Source organism: Prunus mume, linkage group LG5 (genome assembly GCF_029339155.1).
Source record: "Prunus mume cultivar Tortuosa linkage group LG5, ASM2933915v1, whole genome shotgun sequence".
NCBI lineage: Eukaryota > Viridiplantae > Streptophyta > Magnoliopsida > Rosales > Rosaceae > Prunus > Prunus mume.
The window spans coordinates 29,287,491-29,308,302 of NC_142702.1; the positions used below are offsets into that span (position 1 = coordinate 29,287,491).

At 38.4% G+C, this 20,812-nt stretch overlaps 2 protein-coding genes and 1 pseudogene across 3 annotated transcripts; 1 reads left to right on the forward strand and 2 right to left on the reverse strand.

The window, feature by feature from the left end:
• Positions 1 to 33: 33 nt before the first annotated feature.
• Positions 34 to 3,182, reverse strand: LOC103333775 (ABC transporter C family member 10-like; annotated as a pseudogene). Its single transcript, XR_016127017.1, has 7 exons — positions 1,657 to 3,182; positions 1,278 to 1,520; positions 1,027 to 1,191; positions 922 to 984; positions 754 to 814; positions 430 to 668; positions 34 to 268 (listed from the first exon to the last, which is right to left on the reverse strand). The product of XR_016127017.1 is annotated as an ABC transporter C family member 10-like (transcript).
• Positions 3,183 to 5,102: 1,920 nt separating this feature from the next.
• Positions 5,103 to 11,438, forward strand: LOC103333684 (serine/threonine-protein phosphatase 7 long form homolog). The gene is made up of 9 exons (XM_008236578.3): positions 5,103 to 5,252; positions 5,492 to 5,544; positions 6,480 to 6,526; positions 6,623 to 7,234; positions 7,346 to 7,528; positions 7,627 to 7,948; positions 8,086 to 8,336; positions 9,015 to 10,438; positions 11,113 to 11,438. Exons 3-8 carry the CDS (start codon positions 6,482 to 6,484, stop codon positions 10,434 to 10,436), a joined length of 2,835 nt encoding a protein of 944 aa, XP_008234800.2. The 5' UTR covers positions 5,103 to 5,252; positions 5,492 to 5,544; positions 6,480 to 6,481; the 3' UTR covers positions 10,437 to 10,438; positions 11,113 to 11,438.
• Positions 11,439 to 11,777: 339 nt separating this feature from the next.
• On the reverse strand, positions 11,778 to 18,990 carry ABCC10 (multidrug resistance-associated protein 14). Its single transcript, XM_089053173.1, has 13 exons — positions 18,785 to 18,990; positions 18,315 to 18,404; positions 15,999 to 18,060; positions 15,538 to 15,858; positions 15,369 to 15,455; positions 14,496 to 15,080; positions 14,244 to 14,408; positions 13,735 to 14,029; positions 13,318 to 13,532; positions 12,931 to 13,236; positions 12,763 to 12,823; positions 12,439 to 12,678; positions 11,778 to 12,329 (listed from the first exon to the last, which is right to left on the reverse strand). Exons 3-13 carry the CDS (start codon positions 18,045 to 18,047, stop codon positions 12,217 to 12,219), a joined length of 4,437 nt encoding a protein of 1,478 aa, XP_088909299.1. The 5' UTR covers positions 18,048 to 18,060; positions 18,315 to 18,404; positions 18,785 to 18,990; the 3' UTR covers positions 11,778 to 12,216.
• Positions 18,991 to 20,812: the final 1,822 nt, after the last annotated feature.

Below are 20,812 nucleotides of genomic sequence, written 5' to 3' on the forward strand. Positions count from 1 at the left end.
AAGGCAGGGATTCAGCTACACAACCTAGAACATGATCTCCCAATCCTCATCTCCTCCCCCCACTTTGCACTTCTCCAAGCAAGCAATTATTGTAATAGTTTGCATCAATCCTGCATTTCATCATGTTTCATCTCTCTGCTACCCCATCCATACACTCATTGTGATTCTGCAGATTGGAGATGAGACCAGTATTCCTTGACAAGCTGCCCAAATAGCGAGCCTTCCCTTTTCATTAACTTCATTGGCTCATCATACTCCACTATTTGTCCTGAAATGGATAAAAGCATTCCCTACAGTTTTTTCTGGTATTTCTTGAACAATTATGATTGAATAAAACAGGCGTATATTCTCTGCTTGGGTGAGAAGGATATTTAAAAGAGAGGATATCCCAGGAAAGAAAACAGAGGATATAGAGAAAGTGAAGCTCACCATCACTAATGGCTAGAACCATTGTGCAATCCATCACAGTTGGTATCCTGTGAGCTACCGTAATCACGGTACAATCTGCAAATTCGGTCCATATAGTTTTCTGCAGAATCATATCAGTGGCGTTGTCGATTGATGCTGTTGCTTCATCAAGACAAGTACCCGACTTCTCCTCAAAAGAGCACGCCCCAAACAGAACAATTGCCTTTGTCCCATGCTCCAATTTGATCCATCATCTACAACTGCAAAACAGGTCAATCAGTCGCTGCTGCTGATCACAATTAACAGGAAACATTGCACATCACACACTGATATATCAAAACTTACCTGAGGAGTCTAAGCCACCTTTCTCCTGAACAGCGTCTCGAAGCTGCCACTTCCCAAGAACCTTCATAATGTACAGATAACTCTTTGCTTAGAGAAATTTGCAACCATACTTTCAACATTCAAAACCGAATACTACAGAAAACAAGCATTATAGGACTTGACTAGTACCTCCCATATTTCCTGGTCTGAATGTTGGGATAAGGATGTTATGACTAGTACCTCCCATAGCATCTGCTAGCCGGTTAAAGGAATGTAGCTTTGGCTTAGCATTACCTGTAGGCGAATTGCCAGATAGACCATTGGTATGCAGACCAAGAGAACTTGCCAGGTAACAACAGCAAGTACTGCGAGATTGGAAGAAGCATTGATGGCAGCCCCACAAGCAAAGACTAAGTTGAATGGAATATCGAGATCTACGATACTCAGATCAGATGAAACCTATACGAGAAAAGGCGTCCGTAAAAGTATTAGTTCCTTGAATTCCTCCTAACATATAACCAAACTTTCTGTTTGAAAATGCCTACCCGACTAAGCATCCTTCCCAGAGGTGTTGAGTCATAAAAAGACGTAGGTGCATGGAAAAGGGAGTTTAGTAGCTGTGAGAATAAAGACTTTGATGCCTCAAGACCCAAAACAACTGTTGTAAGAGACCTGAACAGCAAAAGAAATGTTGCAGAAAATCCAATCAATAAGTAAACCACGATCAATCGCAAGGTGCTAACATCGGGATTATCAACATTAGTAGCCATCCAAGAGTTCTGTACTATCTGACGAATAATGAAAATGAGGTGTAAAAAAACTGCCGTTGAGAAGTACAAGAGCCCACTCCTGTTTCAGATACTGTATGAATGGCTTCAAACCTATGTCTCCTGTTTCTCTCTTCTTGTTTGATCAATTGGTCACCTTTAGATGCAGTTCTGGTGCCTCAAGGAATTTTACAATGCGTTCAAATGCAACCTTGGCTTGAATGACAACCCCAATAACCTTAGGAATAGATCTAATGGGGTTCTGAACAAGGACAGCTGCTACAAAAGTGAAAACATTATTTGCATGCAATGGAACCTTGAGAAAGTAACATGCTCCAAATGTTGCAGCAGAGACCAGAACAGGAGATGACCAAAACAGATAGGTATTATATGCTTTTCTTAACTGCACTACAGACAACCATTTCTGCTCCTCCTTCCTTAATTTCTCTATTGCATTTTTGAAATGGGTTTCCCATGCATATAGCTTCAACGCCTTCATGTTCACAAGTGCCTCAGAACTAGCCTTCAGTCTTTCATCTTGGGCCACCATAAGCTTACTCTGAAACTTATGTTGCAACTTAGCAAGTGAAGCATTGCAAACCAGAGTCAAAACTATCACCACCAATGATGCAAATGTAGCTAGTCCAACGGCACGGAAAAGAATTACCAATGCAAGACACAGCTGGAGGACAGTTGTCCAAGTTTGATGGAACCAAAATGGGAATTCACCAATCCTATAAGCATCCACTGTAAAATAGTTCATTATCTCACCACCTGAGTGTATCAACTTAGCAGCATTAGACAATCTCAATTGCTTCTTGTAAATGGCTGCAGTGAGCAAAGACCTAATTTTCATACCAATAAGCCTGGATCGGAAGTACCACTGCCTTTGCGATAAGGATTCTATGGTCTTCGAAAGGAAAAGTGATAAGGTTAACGCATAACCTTCATATCTGAAACTTTCTTTTCACTCAGCAACCAAAATGAAGGCATTAAGCAGCAGAGGAGCAGCAGAGAGAGTGAGTCTTTAACAAAGCAAAGAAACCAGACAGGAAAATCTTTTTCATCAATGAATTTAGCCACCGAAGTGAGGCTTTACTGAAAAATCCAGCTTTGCTAATCTGATTGGTCTCACCAGAGGCATATAAAGGTTATTGCTATCGAGGCTTGAATAACCATCATCATATTTATAGCCCTTATAAACAGATAACAGCAGCAATGTTGCTGCTGGAAATGACAGGACATCTAAAACAGTCTCCACATAAAATTCTTTTCTGAAAATCACCGAAAACAGCGATAGAGGATAGACAATTCCAGAAAACAAGAATGCAAGGATAGACAGCAGCCTTGACGGTTGTCTTGGAAGTTGTTTCCCCCGGATGCTTATAGTTAAACCAACTAACAACCATGTGAAGCCTTGACACAAAGTAGTAGCCACCAATTCAAAGGCAAGGCAGTATGTGTATTCCTCAGCTTCTCTTCTAAAGTCCAGATGCCCAAGAACAAGTAGACAATTCCAAGGCAGCCACTAACAATGGCAGAGACCATTTGCAAACCCGAAAAGCCTTGAAATCGGGGAGGAATGTGAACAGCTTTTGATGAGGACTCTGCATCCATCGTCGGCACCTCAACTGTCTTGAAAGCCTTTTGAATAGTGGAAGGGCCCTGAAGAACTCTCTAATTGGAAATGAGCACAGTAGTCAAGACTCAAGTGCATGCTTGCATGTCAAAATATCCTGACAGCAAATTGAAGACGAATGTGATATTATGACATCAGAATGAGCATAATATCATATATACCTACACAAAACTAATATTGGGTTTCTAATTGGAAATGCATATATTAATAAAACTTGTCCTGTATAATTAATTAATTTGTCTCATTCAATTAAATTAAGACTCATCGGACCTAGCTAGTTAGCTATGAATCATAAAATGAAAAGATATCATAGTATATATATGTGTGTGTGTGAATTATTTCAAGCTGATCTGTAGTTGTGCAATTTGTTGTTGAAGCTACAGAAGGGTATGGCCAAAAACTGGAAAAAGATATGAAAGAAGGCATCCCCCACCCATCCATGTATATTATAAGGTCCAAGCCATTAACTGATCAACCACCCCAATCAATGGTTCTGTGATCTGCAAAAATTGCAGAGCATTGAAGAGGTTACATATTCATTTGTCCATCGATCAGGAGCAACCCGGGCCTCCAGTCCCATATAAACAAAGCATGCAGTTCATCCAAGTCCACCCCAATTTAATTCAGAAGATGCATACATAACCTGTTTTTATCTTTTATTTTCCTCTTTTCGCCAAGTTTAGAAGATGCATGCCGTTGAGGCATTTCTTTATTAAACGTCAGGTGGGGGCTGCTGTAATTGTTGATGCAAAAAGGAGCCAGAAAAAAACATAAATTTTGATTATACATGTGTGTTGCTCATACAGGATCATCTTTATTAATCATTCATTGTACAGTGTGAGGATCATACTGGTACGTAGTGTTACTAGTCTAATATATTATAATATGAATATACGACAAAATTAATAAATAAATACACATTCATTATATAGATCATAATTATTTATTTTAATATACAACCGACAGGATCTGAAAAATATGGTAGTGCTAGTAGATACAGATCACCATCATCTTTTATGTGGACGATTTTATCATTTTTAATACCCGGCCCAAATGTTTTCACCCACCCAATCTTTTATAATAACTCTGTTTGGCCTTTGTCCTGCCCCTTACTTTTCACTTTTTTTTTTCTTTTTCTGCCATGCATAATTAATAAAGGGTTGAGATTGAGCTGGTCTCAAATCTCGGTGATTACGGGACCATAAAGAAGGCCATTACATCTGGTAATTTTACCATTACTGTTAGCATAATGATCTAAAAGTGATTCTTTCTGTTTTTCCCCTCTGTTATTTGTTAGATGTGACAGAGTGAACGGGAAAAAATAAACCCAACCCACGCTTGACAGGTGAGCATTTCATGTGTTTAATGTACAGAGAGTTAACAAGTTTATATGGAGACAAACTCTTAGCAAGATAATTATTAATAAGGTATTTATTCTATACAAGATAACTATACCAGAAAATAGTAAACACAGATAAAGCTTAGTAGCACGAGATCACGTTAAGTCTGGATTAAGTTCATCAAGATAGTTGTTGGCCCAGTCTAACATAATCAACTCTTGAAATAGTGCCAATTGTTTAACATCAAAAGTCCCTAAAAATATTCCTAATTCATTACTCAGCCAACAGTAAATATCATTAACTTTTTTTATATAAAGTAATTTTATAAGGGCCAATATTTTAAAATAATAAAAAAGACAAAAAGTAATAATGTCGCTTTGAGGGTTCTCTACATAGCAGGGCATGTCCCGAGAAAATATATGACCTTTACTGGAAATTAAGAGACCAAAAGCATGGCAACCGTCGATCCTGCTGACCGGTATGCAGAGTCAACGGCCTTGATTGAGTTCGGGAGCCAGGTCCCGTGAACCCGAACTGAACCTGCATGTCGACCCGCGGGTCGCGCATGACACGCATAGTGCCCGCTTCAAATGTTTTTTTTTACCCCTTTGGTATGATCGATTAGAATCTCAAACCTCAAACCTCCTCCTCTCTGTCCATCGATCGAAAACCTCTGCAACGTCCCAGAACCTATAAAAACTCTCATCTCTCTCGATCGAAACCTCTGAAAACCTCTCGCCTCTACAGTAGCTGTCTCCTCTTTTCCGTCGCTGGGTAAGGATTTTGGGCTAGATTAGGGTTTCGATTGGGGGTTTTTACTAATTTTAGGGTTTATTAGAGTTTCGATTAGAGGGGTTTTGATTGGGTTTTCTGCTAAATTGGGGTTTTGGATTTGAATGGGTTTCTCCTAAATTAGAGGTCGGCTACATTAATTTGAGGGTTTAAGTAGGGTTTAAACAAGGTTTTTGGTTTCTGAATTTCATATTGATGGGGTTTTTTCTATTTTTGGACAGAAATTGAGTAAGTTGAGCTAGGTTGTGCTGGAACTGTTGGTGCTGCTTTTGAGGTATAATTGAACTTTAATTATGTAATTAAATGTATATGTTGATTTTCTGTTAGGATTGATTGAGACTGCTAGGGTGTAGCTGTTCTTTTCTGTGTTGGAATTGTTTACATGGTTTTCTGCTAGGATTGAGTTTAAATGCACGTGTTTTTTACTTGATTATACGGCTGCTGTTTTACTTAAACATGTCTAGTCTGATGGTTAGTTAGGATTTTTTGTTTTCTTGAATGATTATGTTTAAATGGCTGCTGTTTATGAAAAATGTTGGGAGACTTTGGAAAAACACAAAGGAGAGAGAAATTTTGTAAAAGAAGCCAAAATGGACAAAATTGCCCTTATTTATTTTTGGATTTCTTAAGGAATCCTTTACATTTGCATGTCTTTGATTTGAAAGTTGAGAGGTTTTTCTGTCTTTCTTTAAAAAGCTTTGGCTTTTTCCAAAAGTGAAATTTTTTTTTTGACTAAAGCCTAAATTTACTAAAAATGTTTAGTCTGGTGGTTGGTTAGGATTTTTTGAATGAAATATGTTTAGCTTGCTGATTGATTTTGGGCTTATTAAGGCAGTTGAGGGGGCAGGTTTCAGCGATTTTATCCTTGAGCCTCAACCCAAATTCAAGATCCCTAATAGGGATCCTTCACATAGAGTAGACAAATTAAACATTGAGATCCTTCACATATAATTATACTAGCTATAATCTTTCTTGGTCTATTAAGGCTTTTGGGGCCTGAGATTAAATTAATCTAAGCTTATGGAATATAACCCAATGTAATGTCATTAAGGTGGTTTATACTCTCTTTAATGACATATTTAACATAACATATTACATGTGATTGTACTTTGTTTTTTGTATTGTCTTTGAAATGGTACATAACATATTTAACATTTACGTTATTTACTCACCATCTGAAATTTGGGGTTTTCTTTAATTCTTTTGAAGATATGGAAGCTCTGGCTCTAGCTCCAGCCCCAGCTCTGGCCCCTCATGTAAGTAACTCATTGCCCATTATATTTCAGATATTGCAAGGCTGGCCAGCAGTAGTATAACTAGACACTAATATTTCTTTTTTCTTTTTTTAATAGACGCCACATGAACCGTTGAACAATTTGGTGCGTTGGCCAATAACTGAGGACCTTAGGGAGGCATTAACTAGGATAGGTTTAGGATTCTTTGAACGTTTTAAGTTCCAAATGAGGTTGGATTGTACCATGGTAAACGCTTTGCTACGACACTATGATCGTAATTTAAAGTGTTTTACCTTTAATGGCTATTCACTCTATTTTAGTTTAGTAGATGTCCTTCTCATCACCGGTATGCCAATTGACGGTAGACCGGTTATTGGCAGGATAGGGAAAACAGAAACTTTATTTTTGAATGCTTTTGGTATCAATCCTCCTCCAGAGTCTTTGGATGGAGGGAGGATTAGGCTTAGTTGGTTAAGAGAAAATTATAGTAATAACCCAGTACGTCCAGATGAGGATGGGTGGGCACACTATCTTAGAGCCTATCTCATGTATGTCATTGGGTCATATATAATACCCGATGACTGCACTGGGTTAGTTTCTGCCCAATATTTGGGGCTCTTGGACAATCTTCAGGAGGTTGGCAGCTATGCGTGGGGCGCAGCTGCATGGGCGAGCTTGTACAATTCTTTGGATCGAGGAATCGTAAACGGCTTGGCATACGCTCTCATGGTAAGTATTTGCATGATTCAATATCAAACAGCACCATTCTCACTTCAACTAAACTTGGATTTGATGTTTTAACTTCTCTACTTTCCTGATCTTTGTTTATTACTTGTCCAGGTTTTTGCCCTAGAGCATATAAAGCCACTACGCATAAAGCTGATAGGGGAGACAGTGGATCTCCCGATGGAGTGTCCATTAATGGTGCCGTGGTCCCACCTTCTCCATAAACGCTTGAATGGGAACACAGTTCCCAATTTTGGATCCTATATGGAAATTCTGGGGAATGCAACTGATGAAAATGTAAGTCTTTAAAAGACTTAAATACAGTTCTTATTTAAATGCAACCAAATTTTGAAGCTATAGTTCTTAATTAATTTATTTTGTATTTTCTATTGTAGTTCATACAGCAGCCTTATCAGAGGCTTAGCCATACTCTTCTAGGGGAGGGTTATGAGCGTTATGCCCTTCAGCTGGCTAAGGCATGTTCAGTCACTCTGTGCATCAATTATCACATAGTTGTCCCTCACAAACCAAACAACTATGCTAGGCAATTAGGTTTTGAGAATATAGACCTAGATTCGATACCAGAGCTTCCTGATGTGGTGGTTGAAGTAAGAAAGAAGGGGCCAAAGAAAGATTTAAATCTTGTTGACCACGGGCACTTTCCCCTGTACATTAACAGCTGGGTTGGCAGGTTTCCTTTGAGAGGGCCGCGGATAGGTAAGTGCATTCTGGTTTCTTTGAAATTTATTAATAATTCTGATTTTTTTAGCCGCACGGCTCTACATTTTCTTTTATATATATATTTTTTAAAATTTATGATTTTTTATTTATTTTTGTTTTCTGGTTATCACCAGCTGGTTTAGTAGGTCCTCCATACGCTGTGGAATTGCCGGCGCATGACGAGCATGACGTGCCTGTGCATGCCCTTCATGACGACCCACAACTGCCCCCCCACAATGAGCAACTACAGACCCTAAAACCTAAACCCAGGAAGAGAAGAAGGGAAGTTCTGCAACCTAGTTCTACTGCTGTCCCGTCAGCATCTCATCAGGCAGAGCCCTCCACCTTGCCTGCACCTGAACAGCTGTCTTGTGTTGAGGAACCGGTTAGGCGTAGATATAGTCTTGCCTTTTTTCTTATGCATCTCTCTTTTTAGGCTTGCAATCATTAAGTTAGCCTAGCATGCCTTTTATTTGAATTTTGAAGTATATGAAATTTTGTTGTTCATGGATTTTGTTACAATACTTAAAAGAACATGAGGTTAATATGGTGTGATTAAATGAATTATTAGTTAAAAGATTGAGTGGCTTAGTTGATTGGAAAATGCTTTTTTGTTCATAATTCACTAGCTAAAAGAACGTAACAATAGAGTAAACCGGTTTTTAATAGATTAAAATAGTTGCAACTTTGTCGATTCAAATGTGGATTAAAATGAAAATGGTGGGTGTGGTGAGACTAAACCGGGCATAGCATGCCTTTTTCTTATTTATTTCTCTTTTTAGGCTTGCGTCATTAAGTTAGCCTAGCATGCCTTTTATTTGAATTTTGATGTTTATGAAATTTTGTTGTGCATGGATTTTGTTACAACTTGAATGTAATGTATGTTGGTTTTTTTTTTTCTTTTTTTTCTTTTTAGTGACATTGAATATTAATAAGGATGTAAATGTGCCAAATCATAAATGGTATATTGGGATTGTCATATAATGCTATTTTGAAATTATGTTACCCATACTGATTGTTAATGTGCCTAATCTTAAAAAACAATATTTTGTTTTTATGTTAGGAGGGTTCACAATTTGTTGACAGAGACACGTTTGAGAATGCTGATGCTGCAACATCTCCATCATGCAATCCTCCACTTCCAGCATCTGAAGATCAACAATCTGATGCAGCACCAGTAGAAGTTGCAGAAGCGGCAACACCGCCAGTCTTCAATTCATCGCCTTCCATAGCTACCAACTTAGAATCTGAAAACAACCCATCATCACAGTTGCTTCAAACCCCAATTGGTTGGCCTCATGATGGCGAGCTCACCCTTAACTGGGTCCAAAACCTCATGTCAGTCTTCGACTGGGCGTCTAGAAATCTTAAGCCGGCCCAATTGCCAGACGTGTTTCCTGTTGAGGTTTTTGATAGTTTGGTCATTTGTGCCACCCAGATCCTCCACAAAGAGGCCAATTGCGTCACCATTGACAACTTAGCCTCAGAATCCACAGTTGTTGTCGTCGGAGACCTTCACGGGCAGTTGCACGACCTTCTTTTCCTTCTCCGTGATGCTGGCCTTCCCTCAGAAAATCGATTCTTTGTCTTCAATGGAAATTATGTTGACAGAGGTGCTTGGGGTCTCGAAACTTTCCTAATTGTGTTAGCTTGGAAAGTGTTCATGCCAAAAAGGGTGTATCTTTTGCGAGGAAATCATGAATCAAAGTATTGCACTTCTATTTATGGTTTTGAGAAGGAAGTGTTGACAAAATATAGTGATAGAGGCAAGCATGTGTATCGTAGATGTCTTGGGTGCTTTAAAAGTCTTCCTTTGGCTTCCCTCATTGGTAAACATGTGTACACTGCACATGGAGGTGTATTTCGCCACATCCCTGTGATCCCCAAGAAATCAAAGGGAATGAAGAGTCGTAGGATGGCTTTCAATCCTGAATCCAAGTCATTATCTTTGGGATCTTTTGAAGAACTAAATAAGGCTAGAAGATTAGTTCTTGATCCTTCATGGGAGGGTTCCAACTTGATTCCCGGCGACGTGATGTGGTCGGATCCTTCAACGACTCCGGGTCTCTCTTTTAATATCGAGAGAGGAATTGGTTTGATGTGGGGTCCTGATTGCACTGATAATTTTCTCAAGAAATTTCAACTGAAGTTGATTATCAGATCGCATGAAGGCCCTGATGCACGAAAAAAGAGACCAAGTCTTGGTGGAATGGATGAAGGGTACACCATCGATCACATTGTGGAGTCAGGAAAGCTGATCACTTTGTTTAGTGCTCCAGACTACCCACAATTTCAGGGGACAGAAAAGAGGTACAAAAATAAAGGGGCTTACATTATCTTGGAACCCCCTAATTTTGATGATCCTGTATTTCATAGTTTCGAAGCAATTACTCCAAGACCAAAGGCAGATCCCTTTTACAATTTTGAAGATGTGACTGATGCTGATGAAGAGTTGGGCTTGGCATCAATGGTGACCAGTTCGTGAAGGTACATTATCACCTCTATACTTTTTAAATATATATATATATTTATATATGTACATATATTTGTATAATATGTTTCCGTTGGAGTATATGTGCCATTTCTTTTCTCTTCAATTGTTTTTAGTTTTTATATTGCTCTGGTTAAAAGAGATAATTTATCAACAGAATATGACTGAAGTGAAAAATAAATATATTGCTGTACTAAAAAAACTAGGATCTGTATTGATGCAGTAATCATTGGAAGTTTTACTCATCTAACATAGAAACAGTGGCTTTCTAAAAAAGAATTAATAATAAAAGAAACAATGGAAATAGGTTACTATTAACCAGAGTAGTTAAGAATACGATCATCTGAAATTATACTAGCAGTGTTAGTGGCAATTAGGAAATGTGTGAACTTATTGGGATAATTTTGAAGTTCCTTAAGATGTCAGGGAAATGGATTATATGGACCGTGTGGGTATAATTTGAAAGGGATGCAATTGGAGATGCGATATTACCTATAATCTGAAAGGATAATATCTGTTTGTGACATTTAAATTCCTATAGAGCAACCACGAATGTGGTTTATCATAGCAAGATGAACTAGTTTCAATTTTTTGTAATTCTTCAATGTCAATCATGAGAGGTGTGTTATGCTCTGCTTTCAATATTAACCACTTGTTACATGTTGAACAGGTTGAACTTTCTCACAAGTTTGAAGGACAGGAGCATTTTTAAGAATGATGAACATCCACAGTTTTCGTTGATCCAGGCAGGGAAAAAGGAAGAAGAAAGAATCGTTTATTTCCTGGATTTTATTATTAGTAGCACAACTTTTATTTCTTTTAATACATGCACAATTTTATGAATTTCAGAGGGAAGTTACAGCATGACCTTCGATGCTAAGCCTTGTCTGTTCTGACGAGAGGAAACAAATATTAAAACTGGTTTTGTATGTGAATTGGTGCCTTTTGCCGCATATGCTGGCTTATTATTAGTATCACACTTTTTATTTCTGTTAATACATGCACAATTTTATGAATTTCAGAGGAAGTTACAGTATGACCTTGGATGCTAAGCCTTGTCTGTTGACGAGAGGAAACAAATATTAAAACTGGTTTTGTAGGTGAACGGGTGCCTATTGCAGCATATGCTGGCTTATTCATGCCATTCATCCCTGGGAAATAGAACTTTCCAGGGTACCCCTCTGTTCATAAACTCACATATTACTGCTACGAAGTATATAGCTCCGCTTTCATCTACTTTCATCTCAACATCAACAAGGAGACACAGCTCCACATGTCTACCTCATCTGGTGCATAATTTGTGTTGCCACGCATCCAATTTTACATTCCTTGGTATATCCAGTGGCAACAGGTGTATGTACTATTGAGAAAAGATCAATTACACAGGACTTAGTGTCCAGCGAGATCCAAATTTAACAGCTAATATTAATGCAAATGATTGCCGACCATGATGAGAAAATACAACCGACGGGATCTGAAGAATATAGTATTAGTGCATATCACCATCATCTTTAATTTACACAGGACTAAGGTTGCTGCATGCCGACTGATAATGTGGGCGATTTTATCATTTTTAATAATAACTCTGTTTTGGCCTTTGCCTGCCCCTTACTTTTCATGCTTTCGCATCTTTTTTTTCTTCTTTTTCACACACGCACGCAGGCACAGCATAGAACACGATCTCCCAATCCTCGCATTGGCACTTCTTCAGACTAGCAGTTCTTGTAATGATTCACAACAGTCGTGGCCCAAAAGCCAATATTGCAATATATATTCAATGGGATTCTGCAGACTGGATATGAGACCAGTATTCCTTGACAAGCTGCCCAAATAGTGAGCCTTCTCTTTTCATTAAATTCATTGGCTCATCATACTCCATTATTTGTCCTGAAATAGACAACCATTTTCATTCAATGTTTCTCTGATATTTTTTCCAACAATTATGATTGAACAAAACAACTGATATATAGATGAGCATTTAACTAATGAAACTCACCATCACTAATGGCAAGAACCATTGTGCAATCCATCACAGTCGGTATCCTGTGAGCTACCGTAATCACGGTACAATCTGCAAATTCAGTCCGTATAGTTTTCTGTAGAATCATATCGGTGGCATTGTCGATCGATGCGGTTGCTTCATCAAGCACCAGTACCCGACTTCTCCTCAAAAGAGCACGCCCCAAACAGAACAATTGCCTTTGTCCCATGCTCCAGTTTGATCCATCATCTACAACTGCAAATCAGGTCATCAGTTGCTACTGCTGATCACAATTTACAGGCAAAATTGCACATCACACACTGATATATCAAAACTTACCTAAGGAGTCTAAGCCACCTTTCTCCTGAACAGCATCTCGAAGCTGACACTTCCCAAGAACCTTCATAATGTACAGATAACTCTTTGCTTAGAGAAATTTGCAACCATACTTTCAACATTCAAAACCAAATATCACAGAAAACAAGCATTATAGGACTTGTCTTGTACCTCCCATATTTCCTGGTCTGAATGTTGGGATAAGGGATCCAAATTGTATCTCACAGTCCCATTGAAGAGAGTAGGATCTTGAGGTATTATTCCAAAACGTGACCTCAGATCATGAAGTCCGATTGTAGAGATGTCAATGCCATCAACTATGATCTTCCCTCCGGCTGGCTCCACCAGACGAAACAGAGCACCAATGAGAGTCGACTTCCCACTGCCAGTTCGACCAACAATACCAATCTTGTGTCCTCCTTCAAATATGCAACTGATCCCACGAAGAACAAGTGGTGTATCGGCCCTGTATCTGATCTGTTTTTATATCAAAAGTATCAGTCATCTACTTTAACTCTAACCTTGTTTAGTTATAACACAAAAGCTGCCAATATTTACCTGCAAATTTTGTATCTCCACTTTACCGAAAACTGGCCAGTTGGCTGGGGGACGGCTTCCTTCTACTATTTCAGGGGCTTCGCTCGGTATATGGGTGTATTGATTTAGTCTTTCAACAGAAATGATATAATTTGCTATAGTGCACTGGTTCTGAATTGAAAACATCAAGGACATGTTTAATGAAAGACCATATGAAAGTGCCATTCCAATGAATCCTGCAGTGACACAGTAAATTGTATAAGGCTCGTTTTGACAACAACAAAATTGTATAAGGCTCCATAGCTTAAATTATGCTACAAATATAAATCATCTCTAGTGATTTTCTGTGCAACAAAAGATGTCTAAAATACTAGAAGATAGCAACAATGACTTCTTTCCCCTTTAGCCAGGCAATTCCAGGAAAACTTAAAAACTTACCAGAGCTAAACGTTCCAGGAGGAAGCAAACTCATGCATAGTGCTGCAGAAGAAAGAACTGCTGCACTGAGTATTTCTAACCGTTGGATCAACCATTCATTTGCCGCAAAACTGTGAAAAAAAGGACTAGCATTTGTGTCAATGAGGTCAAAATTCTTCGCCAAGAACCGCTCTTCTTCATTGAAAGCTCTTATTGTAATGGCTCCCGAGACAGACTCCGCTAGATGGTTTGCTACATAGGACTTAGTTGTGCCATTGATCCGCATCAACTCTTTTCCAGTGGAAAAGTAGTATTTCTGAAAATAAAAATGTTGTATTTAATCAAGTTATTTTCAAAAGAAAGCACATTTCTCTGCTCTTTCAATTTCATATTCAGATACTTCCTAAATTCCTAATAGATAGAAGCATAACCATTCTTAACATTAACATGTGAATAGCATCGTGTAGCCAGTTAAACGAATATAGTAGCTTCTGCCGTATAACATATGAAAGAACCTTGTATAGTATTACCTGTAGGCAAATTGCCAGATAGACCATTGGTATGGAGACAAACAGGACTTGCCAGGTAACAACAGCCAGTACTCCGAGATTGGAATAAGCATTTATGGTAGCCCCACAAGCAAAGACCAGGCTGAATGGAATATCAAGGTCTATGATACTCAGATCAGATGAAACCTATTCAAGAAAAATGTAATACATAAATTTATTAGTTCCTTGAGTTCCTCCTAATCTGTACCCAAACTTTCTGTTTGAAATGCATACCCGACTAAGTATCCTTCCCAGAGGTGTTGAGTCATAAAACGACATAGGCGCACGAAAAAGGGAATTTAGTAGCTGTGAGAATAAAGACTGAGATGCCTCAAGACCCAGAACAACTGTTATAAGAGATCTGAACAGTAAAATAAATGTTGCAGAAAATCCAATCAACAAGTAAACCATGATCAATCGCAATGTGCTAACATCAGGATTATCCACATTAGCAGCCATCCACGAGTTCTGTACAATCTGACTAATAACAAAAATAAGGTGTAAAAGAACTGCTGTTGAGAAGTACAAGAACCCATTTTTCTGTTTCAGATACTGTATGAATGGCTTCAACCCTATGTCTCCCGTTTCTCTCTCTTCTTGTTTAATCAATTGGTCACCCTTAGATGATTTAAGTTGCTTTTCTACATATGCCTTCTTAATCTCTCTGGACGATATTCCACTTTGGGCAGAAGTGGCATCTGCAACCCTGTCAGAACCAGCAGTTTCTTTGTGTGCATTGACAAGGTCCTGAAATTCTTGGCTTGAGTCCAATAGATGGTGATAAGGAGCTGCATGTAGGATTTCCCCATCAAGCATCAACTGTCAACAAAATTGAACTTGTGTTATTATGTAGGAGTAACAGCTTCTGCTAAGTGACTAACTAGTCATATACTGAGCTGAAACACAACGCATGATAAAATAACTACAACCCTCGTAGGTTGATTGAAAATGTGTTTTCTTTTTTGCTACAATCACAATGTGCAATTGGCTGAAGGGAGCGTAGAATAGGAAATGGCTAGCCCCTGCCGATTAATAGATTTGAAATAAATGGATTTATGGAAAGAAAAAAAAAATGGAGAAATAGCCTAGAGTTAATGGTAGACTAACCAAAACAGAATCAAATGCAGGCAGGAAATCAACTTGATGGGTCACAAGTAAGACAGTCTTCCCTGAAAGTGCTTCCATAACATATTCCTGCCAAAATACAAATTAGCTTTCACTAAAAGCCAGAAGTTAATAAAGAAGGGCACTGCCCATGTTAGGAAAGTGTATTTACATTGAATAAGTTTGCAGCAGTATGTGCATCAACTGCACTGAATGGATCATCCAAGAGATATATATCAGCATTCTGATAGAGAGCCCGGGCAAGCTGAATTCGCTGCTTCTGACCACCACTCAGATTGACCCCTCTCTCCCCTATTTCAGTGAGGTCACCATAAGGAAGCAGCTCCAGATCCTTTACAAGTGAACATCTCTCAAGTGTCTCTCGGTATCTTTCACTATCCATAGCAGAACCGAACAAAATATTTTCTTGTATCGTCCCTGTTTGGATCCATGCTGTTTGAGAAACATAGGCAATGGTCCCAAAAACTTGAATCTGATAGTCATAAAGATAACTTTATGATGATAATTTTAGAAAGCCTGTGGGACTTAAAGTGCAAGTAATATCTGTTGAGAGAGTTCTGACAAAGTATAACTGTATTTTCTAGTTATCAAGGGAAAAAAATAGCAACTTACACTTCCTCGAACATTTGGAATTTCTCCCAGAATTGCAGCTAGAAGGCTTGATTTTCCGGAGCCGACTTCTCCGCATATAGCAACCTTTTCACCAGGCCGAACCTCTAAGTTTATATTTCTCAGGGTGGGCTTTGATATATTATCCTCCCATGAAAAATTAGCTGACTTGATAAGAATGGAATGGGCTACATTCTCCATGTTGCATTTCCGGACATTTGCAGTCTGCAGTTCTGGTGCCTCGAGGAATTTTACAATACGTTCAAATGCAACCTTGGCTTGAATAACAACCCCAATGACCTCAGGAATAGATCTAATTGGGTCCTGAACAAGGCGTAAAGTTGCCACGAAAGTGAAAACATTATTTGCATGCAACGGAACCTTGAGAAAATAACATGCTCCAAATGTAGCAGCAGAGACCAAAACAGGGGATGACCAAAAGAGGTAGGAATTATACGCTTTTCTTAACTGCACTGCCGATAACCATTTGTACTCCGCCTTCCTTAACTTTTCTATCGCATTCTTGAAATGGGTCTCCCATGCATATAGTTTTAACACTTTCATATTCACAAGAGCCTCAGAACTAGCCTTTAGCCTTTCATCTTGTGCCTCCATTAGCTTACTCTGAAACTTATGTTGTAGCTTGGCAAGTGGAGCATTGCAAACCACAGTCAAAACTATCACCACCAACGCTGCGAATGTAGCTAGGCCAACGGCACGGAAAAGAATTACCAATGCAAGACACAGCTGGAGGCTAGTGGTCCAAGTCTGATGGAACCAAAATGGGAATTCTCCAATCCTATAAGCATCCACTGTAACATAATTCGTTATCTCACCACCTGAGTGTATTAACTTAGCAGCATTAGATAATCTTAATTGCTTCTTGTAAATGGCTGATGTAAGCAAAGACTTAACTTTCAAACCAATAAGCCTGGATCGTAAGTACCACTGCCTTTGTGACAAGGATTCAATTGTCTTTGAAAGGAAAAGTGTAATGGCTAACACATAACCTTCGTATCTGAAACTTTCATTTCCTTCAGCAACCAGAATGAAGGCATTTAGAAGCAAAGGACCAGCTGAGACAGTGAGTACCTTTATCAAAGCAAAGAAGCCAGACAAGAGAATCTCTTTCCAGTGGCATATGATTACTGTCTTTAATACTGAAGGTTGGGAAGATGGTTGAATTTGCTTCTCTTTGTTTAGTTGCTCCAAGAACTGCAAATAACAACTTTCTGCTCGATCTTCCTCACGCAACTTGGGTATATCTTCTTCCTCTAGAGTTTTCTCCCTACCCTTTTTCATCAATGAATTTAGCCACCAAATTGAGGCTTTGCTGAAAAATCCAGCTTTGCTAAATGGGGTAACATGAGCACTTTTACTGATGTCATTGGACTCGCCATTCAGAGGAGTATAAAGGCCATTTCCATTGATGCCCTCATCACCATCTTCATATGGATGCCCCTTATAAACACATAACAACAACAATGTTGCTCCTGGAAAAGACAGGACATCTAATACGGTCTTCACTGATAACTCTTTTCTGAAAATGGCAGCAAAAAGCGATAGAGCACAGACAATTGCAGAAAACAAGAATGCAAGGATAGACAATAGTCTTGCCGGTTGTCTTGGAAGTTGTTTTCCCCGGATGCTTACAGTCAAACCCACAAACAACCATGTGAGCCCTTGAAACAACGCAAGTAGCCACCAATTCAAAGGCAAAGCGGTTTGTGTATTCCTCAGCTTCTCTTCCAGAATCCAGATTCCCAAGCCCAAGTACACAATTCCAAGACAGCCATTAGCAAGGGCAGAGACCATTTGCAAACCCGAAAGGTCTCGAAATCGGGGTGGAATGTGACCTGTTTTTGATGAGGACTTGTGAAACATACTGAACACGAGCGCAACTAGTAGCAAAATGTCAAACCCAATTATCAACACATGATTGGTGCATGAAGAAGGATGAATCATAGACTCAAGATTGGAAGTGCATGGCTTTCCAGCTGTGCCTGAAGGACCAGATTCGCCACAAAATACAGTCCACAAATCCTCCATCATGCTTAAATTTACTCTGTAAGGTATACAATGCAAGAAGATATAATAAGAAACCTTGTCTAACCGGCTTAAAAACAATCAGATGATTAATAAAATTTTGATGGAAAAATGAAAACTCAAACAAGACATCAATGCAGTCCTTCCAATTCACAGATGAAACATAAAGCCAAGAGCATCAAAGACATTATTAACAAAGCCAAGTACGTAATGGGCACATAGTGATTGCCCCATACAACATAATTAGTTCACAATTAAGATTAAAGGGCATACCTGAAAATGGCCCAAGAACTGGACGCCCCCTTCCTCCTATTAGGCCTAAGCTAGTTAGGCAAAATAGTTCACACAAAGAAAATGGTCCGCCTACAAAACAACCAAACAATTCGTCACTGAGCTGTCTAAGCTCGAAAGTAAAGAAATTCAAGCGTAGTGATACTGCATTCGTCGGCTTCTGTATGAAACTACGAACGTGGGAGAAAAAACAGAAACGTGCATTTTCTTATCCTAAACCGCCCCGCACTGGACACGTGAAGCATTTGATCAAGATCCGTTCGGCATTAAAATAATAAAAGAAAACAATCTCGTTTTTGTTTTGTGCTCATTCTTGACAAATAATTTACAGCGACCACAAAGTTAAACAATGAAATAAAAAACAGAGGCAACATTCAAAGACCAATCAAACAACTTCCCATATAATATAAGTATAAGAAAAATAATAATTAATAATGAGGGGTTGGACTAACCTGGAAACCCACGAAACCCGATGTCTTCAATGTCCTTTTGCAAACCCAGAATTTAATTTCTTCACTTTTTTATGACGAAAGGTTGAAACTTGAAAATGGTTTGAGTTTTTGGTTTCTTGAAAACAAAATGCGCCCTCCGATTGGTAAATGGGCTATACAGGTTTGCGGCCCTGTGCGGTGTGTCAAAGACTGAGAGAGACAAAGATGGACTGAATGCTTTGCTATTGCTAGTTTTTATGTGTGTGTGTGAGAGAGAGAGAGAGAGAGAGAGAGAGAGAGAGAGAGACGTCATTCAATGTCGGAGTCGGATATCGTCATGGCTCACGTCTCGACTCCCAACATTTAAAGAGGGAGACAGACAGGTGGCTTTTGGTCGTCGTCTCTTTAAAATGTCCGGGCTTTGTGCCTTCGTCCGTTTCCTTCTCTCTGATTCTATAATAATATTCAAGACCTTCAGCCTAGCGGCTGCCCATATTTTAATATAACGTTGCTTCAAATGAAAACAAAATAAGTCACCTTCGTACATATATAGTACACGATCGTATCAGAGAAATACAACGTATCAAACCAACTTTAGATAATATCTTTTTCTATAACAAAGAAAAAATTCGTGGATGATAATTGCAGAAATAACAATTATATTTTAAGGCTTATTTATTTGGCGGAACACATATTAAGATTTATTCCAATAATAGTTGAAGTGATATAGATGTGTGGTCATTGGGGTATGCAATTATATTCCAATAATTTTTTTCCCAGTTATTTATATGCGTTATTCTTCCAAGTTAGCAACCACAATTAAGTTGACCTGCAGATATATAATATTAGTATGCATGCATTATTAATATCAATATAGCCACCAGAAAACAGTTGACCTGTAGTTGGGCATTTGAGTTATGAACCCGAGCTACCAAAGTCTGGCCAGAAACTGAGAAAACATGGAAATTGAAGGAGGCGGGGAGGTATTTATTTCCACGGCCCAAAATAATGCTTCTGCAGAAACAGCAAAACCTGTCAGATGGCATTCTTCATTGATTGACGAACGTACAGGCAGCACATGCACGAAAGGAAAAAGATAAAAAAAAAAGGGAGGGAATTAGAGTTCAGGCCTACTGAACTGCTACAATGAAATCAATCACGTAGCTCCTCTTTTCTCCACTGAGAGTGAGTAGAGATATGAACCTCTACATTTAACATTCATGTAAATATATCAATAGCAAGCTTTCAGGCTTCCTTATTGGTCATAATTAATGGCAGATCCAGGATTTAAAAGTCAAGTATACGAAACTTACCTTAAAAACTCGACGGTATGAGTGAATTTAATTCATTAAAAAAAAACACTAGTCAGGGGAGACGTAATAAGCATTACCATCAAATATGCATATCTATATATAAATAAAAGCTTAACAAAAATAAATAAAAATAAATGCAATGCTACACAAAACTAAACTATTTAAATCTAATACTTTACCCTACAAGGCTTAGAAATCTTAAATTCATCAATTATCTCTTCATTATCAATATTATTAACAAACTCTCTTTCAATGTGGAGAATCATGCAATCAATAAGGAATTCATCAACTATGGTGCTCCGAAGTCTATTCTTAATAATTCTCATACATGAAAAAGCTCGTTATGTTGTTGTTGTAGAAACAAGAAGAGTAACACCAACTAAATCGACTTGTAAAGCAAATGGTAGTTTTCTGCCAAATTTGTTTCCACCAATTATTGACATAACTGAGGAAGAGTAGTGAGGTCCTTAAAGCAGGGAAGGCGATGCATATCATTTTGAAAATACCTCAACTCAATTTCTAAAGCTTTCAAGTCACTTGGACTGAAATCAGTATGATAGAATTTCTTAGCAAGTTTACATAGATGCCCAATATTGAATGATTTTAAGGAATTACGAGGATCCAATGTTGAGTTAAGAATAAAAAGTTTAATTATTTGCTTTGGAAATCTGTCATTTAACTCCCTTAACATGCAATCTATCACATCATTAAATACATCAATGCGATAGTAATATTC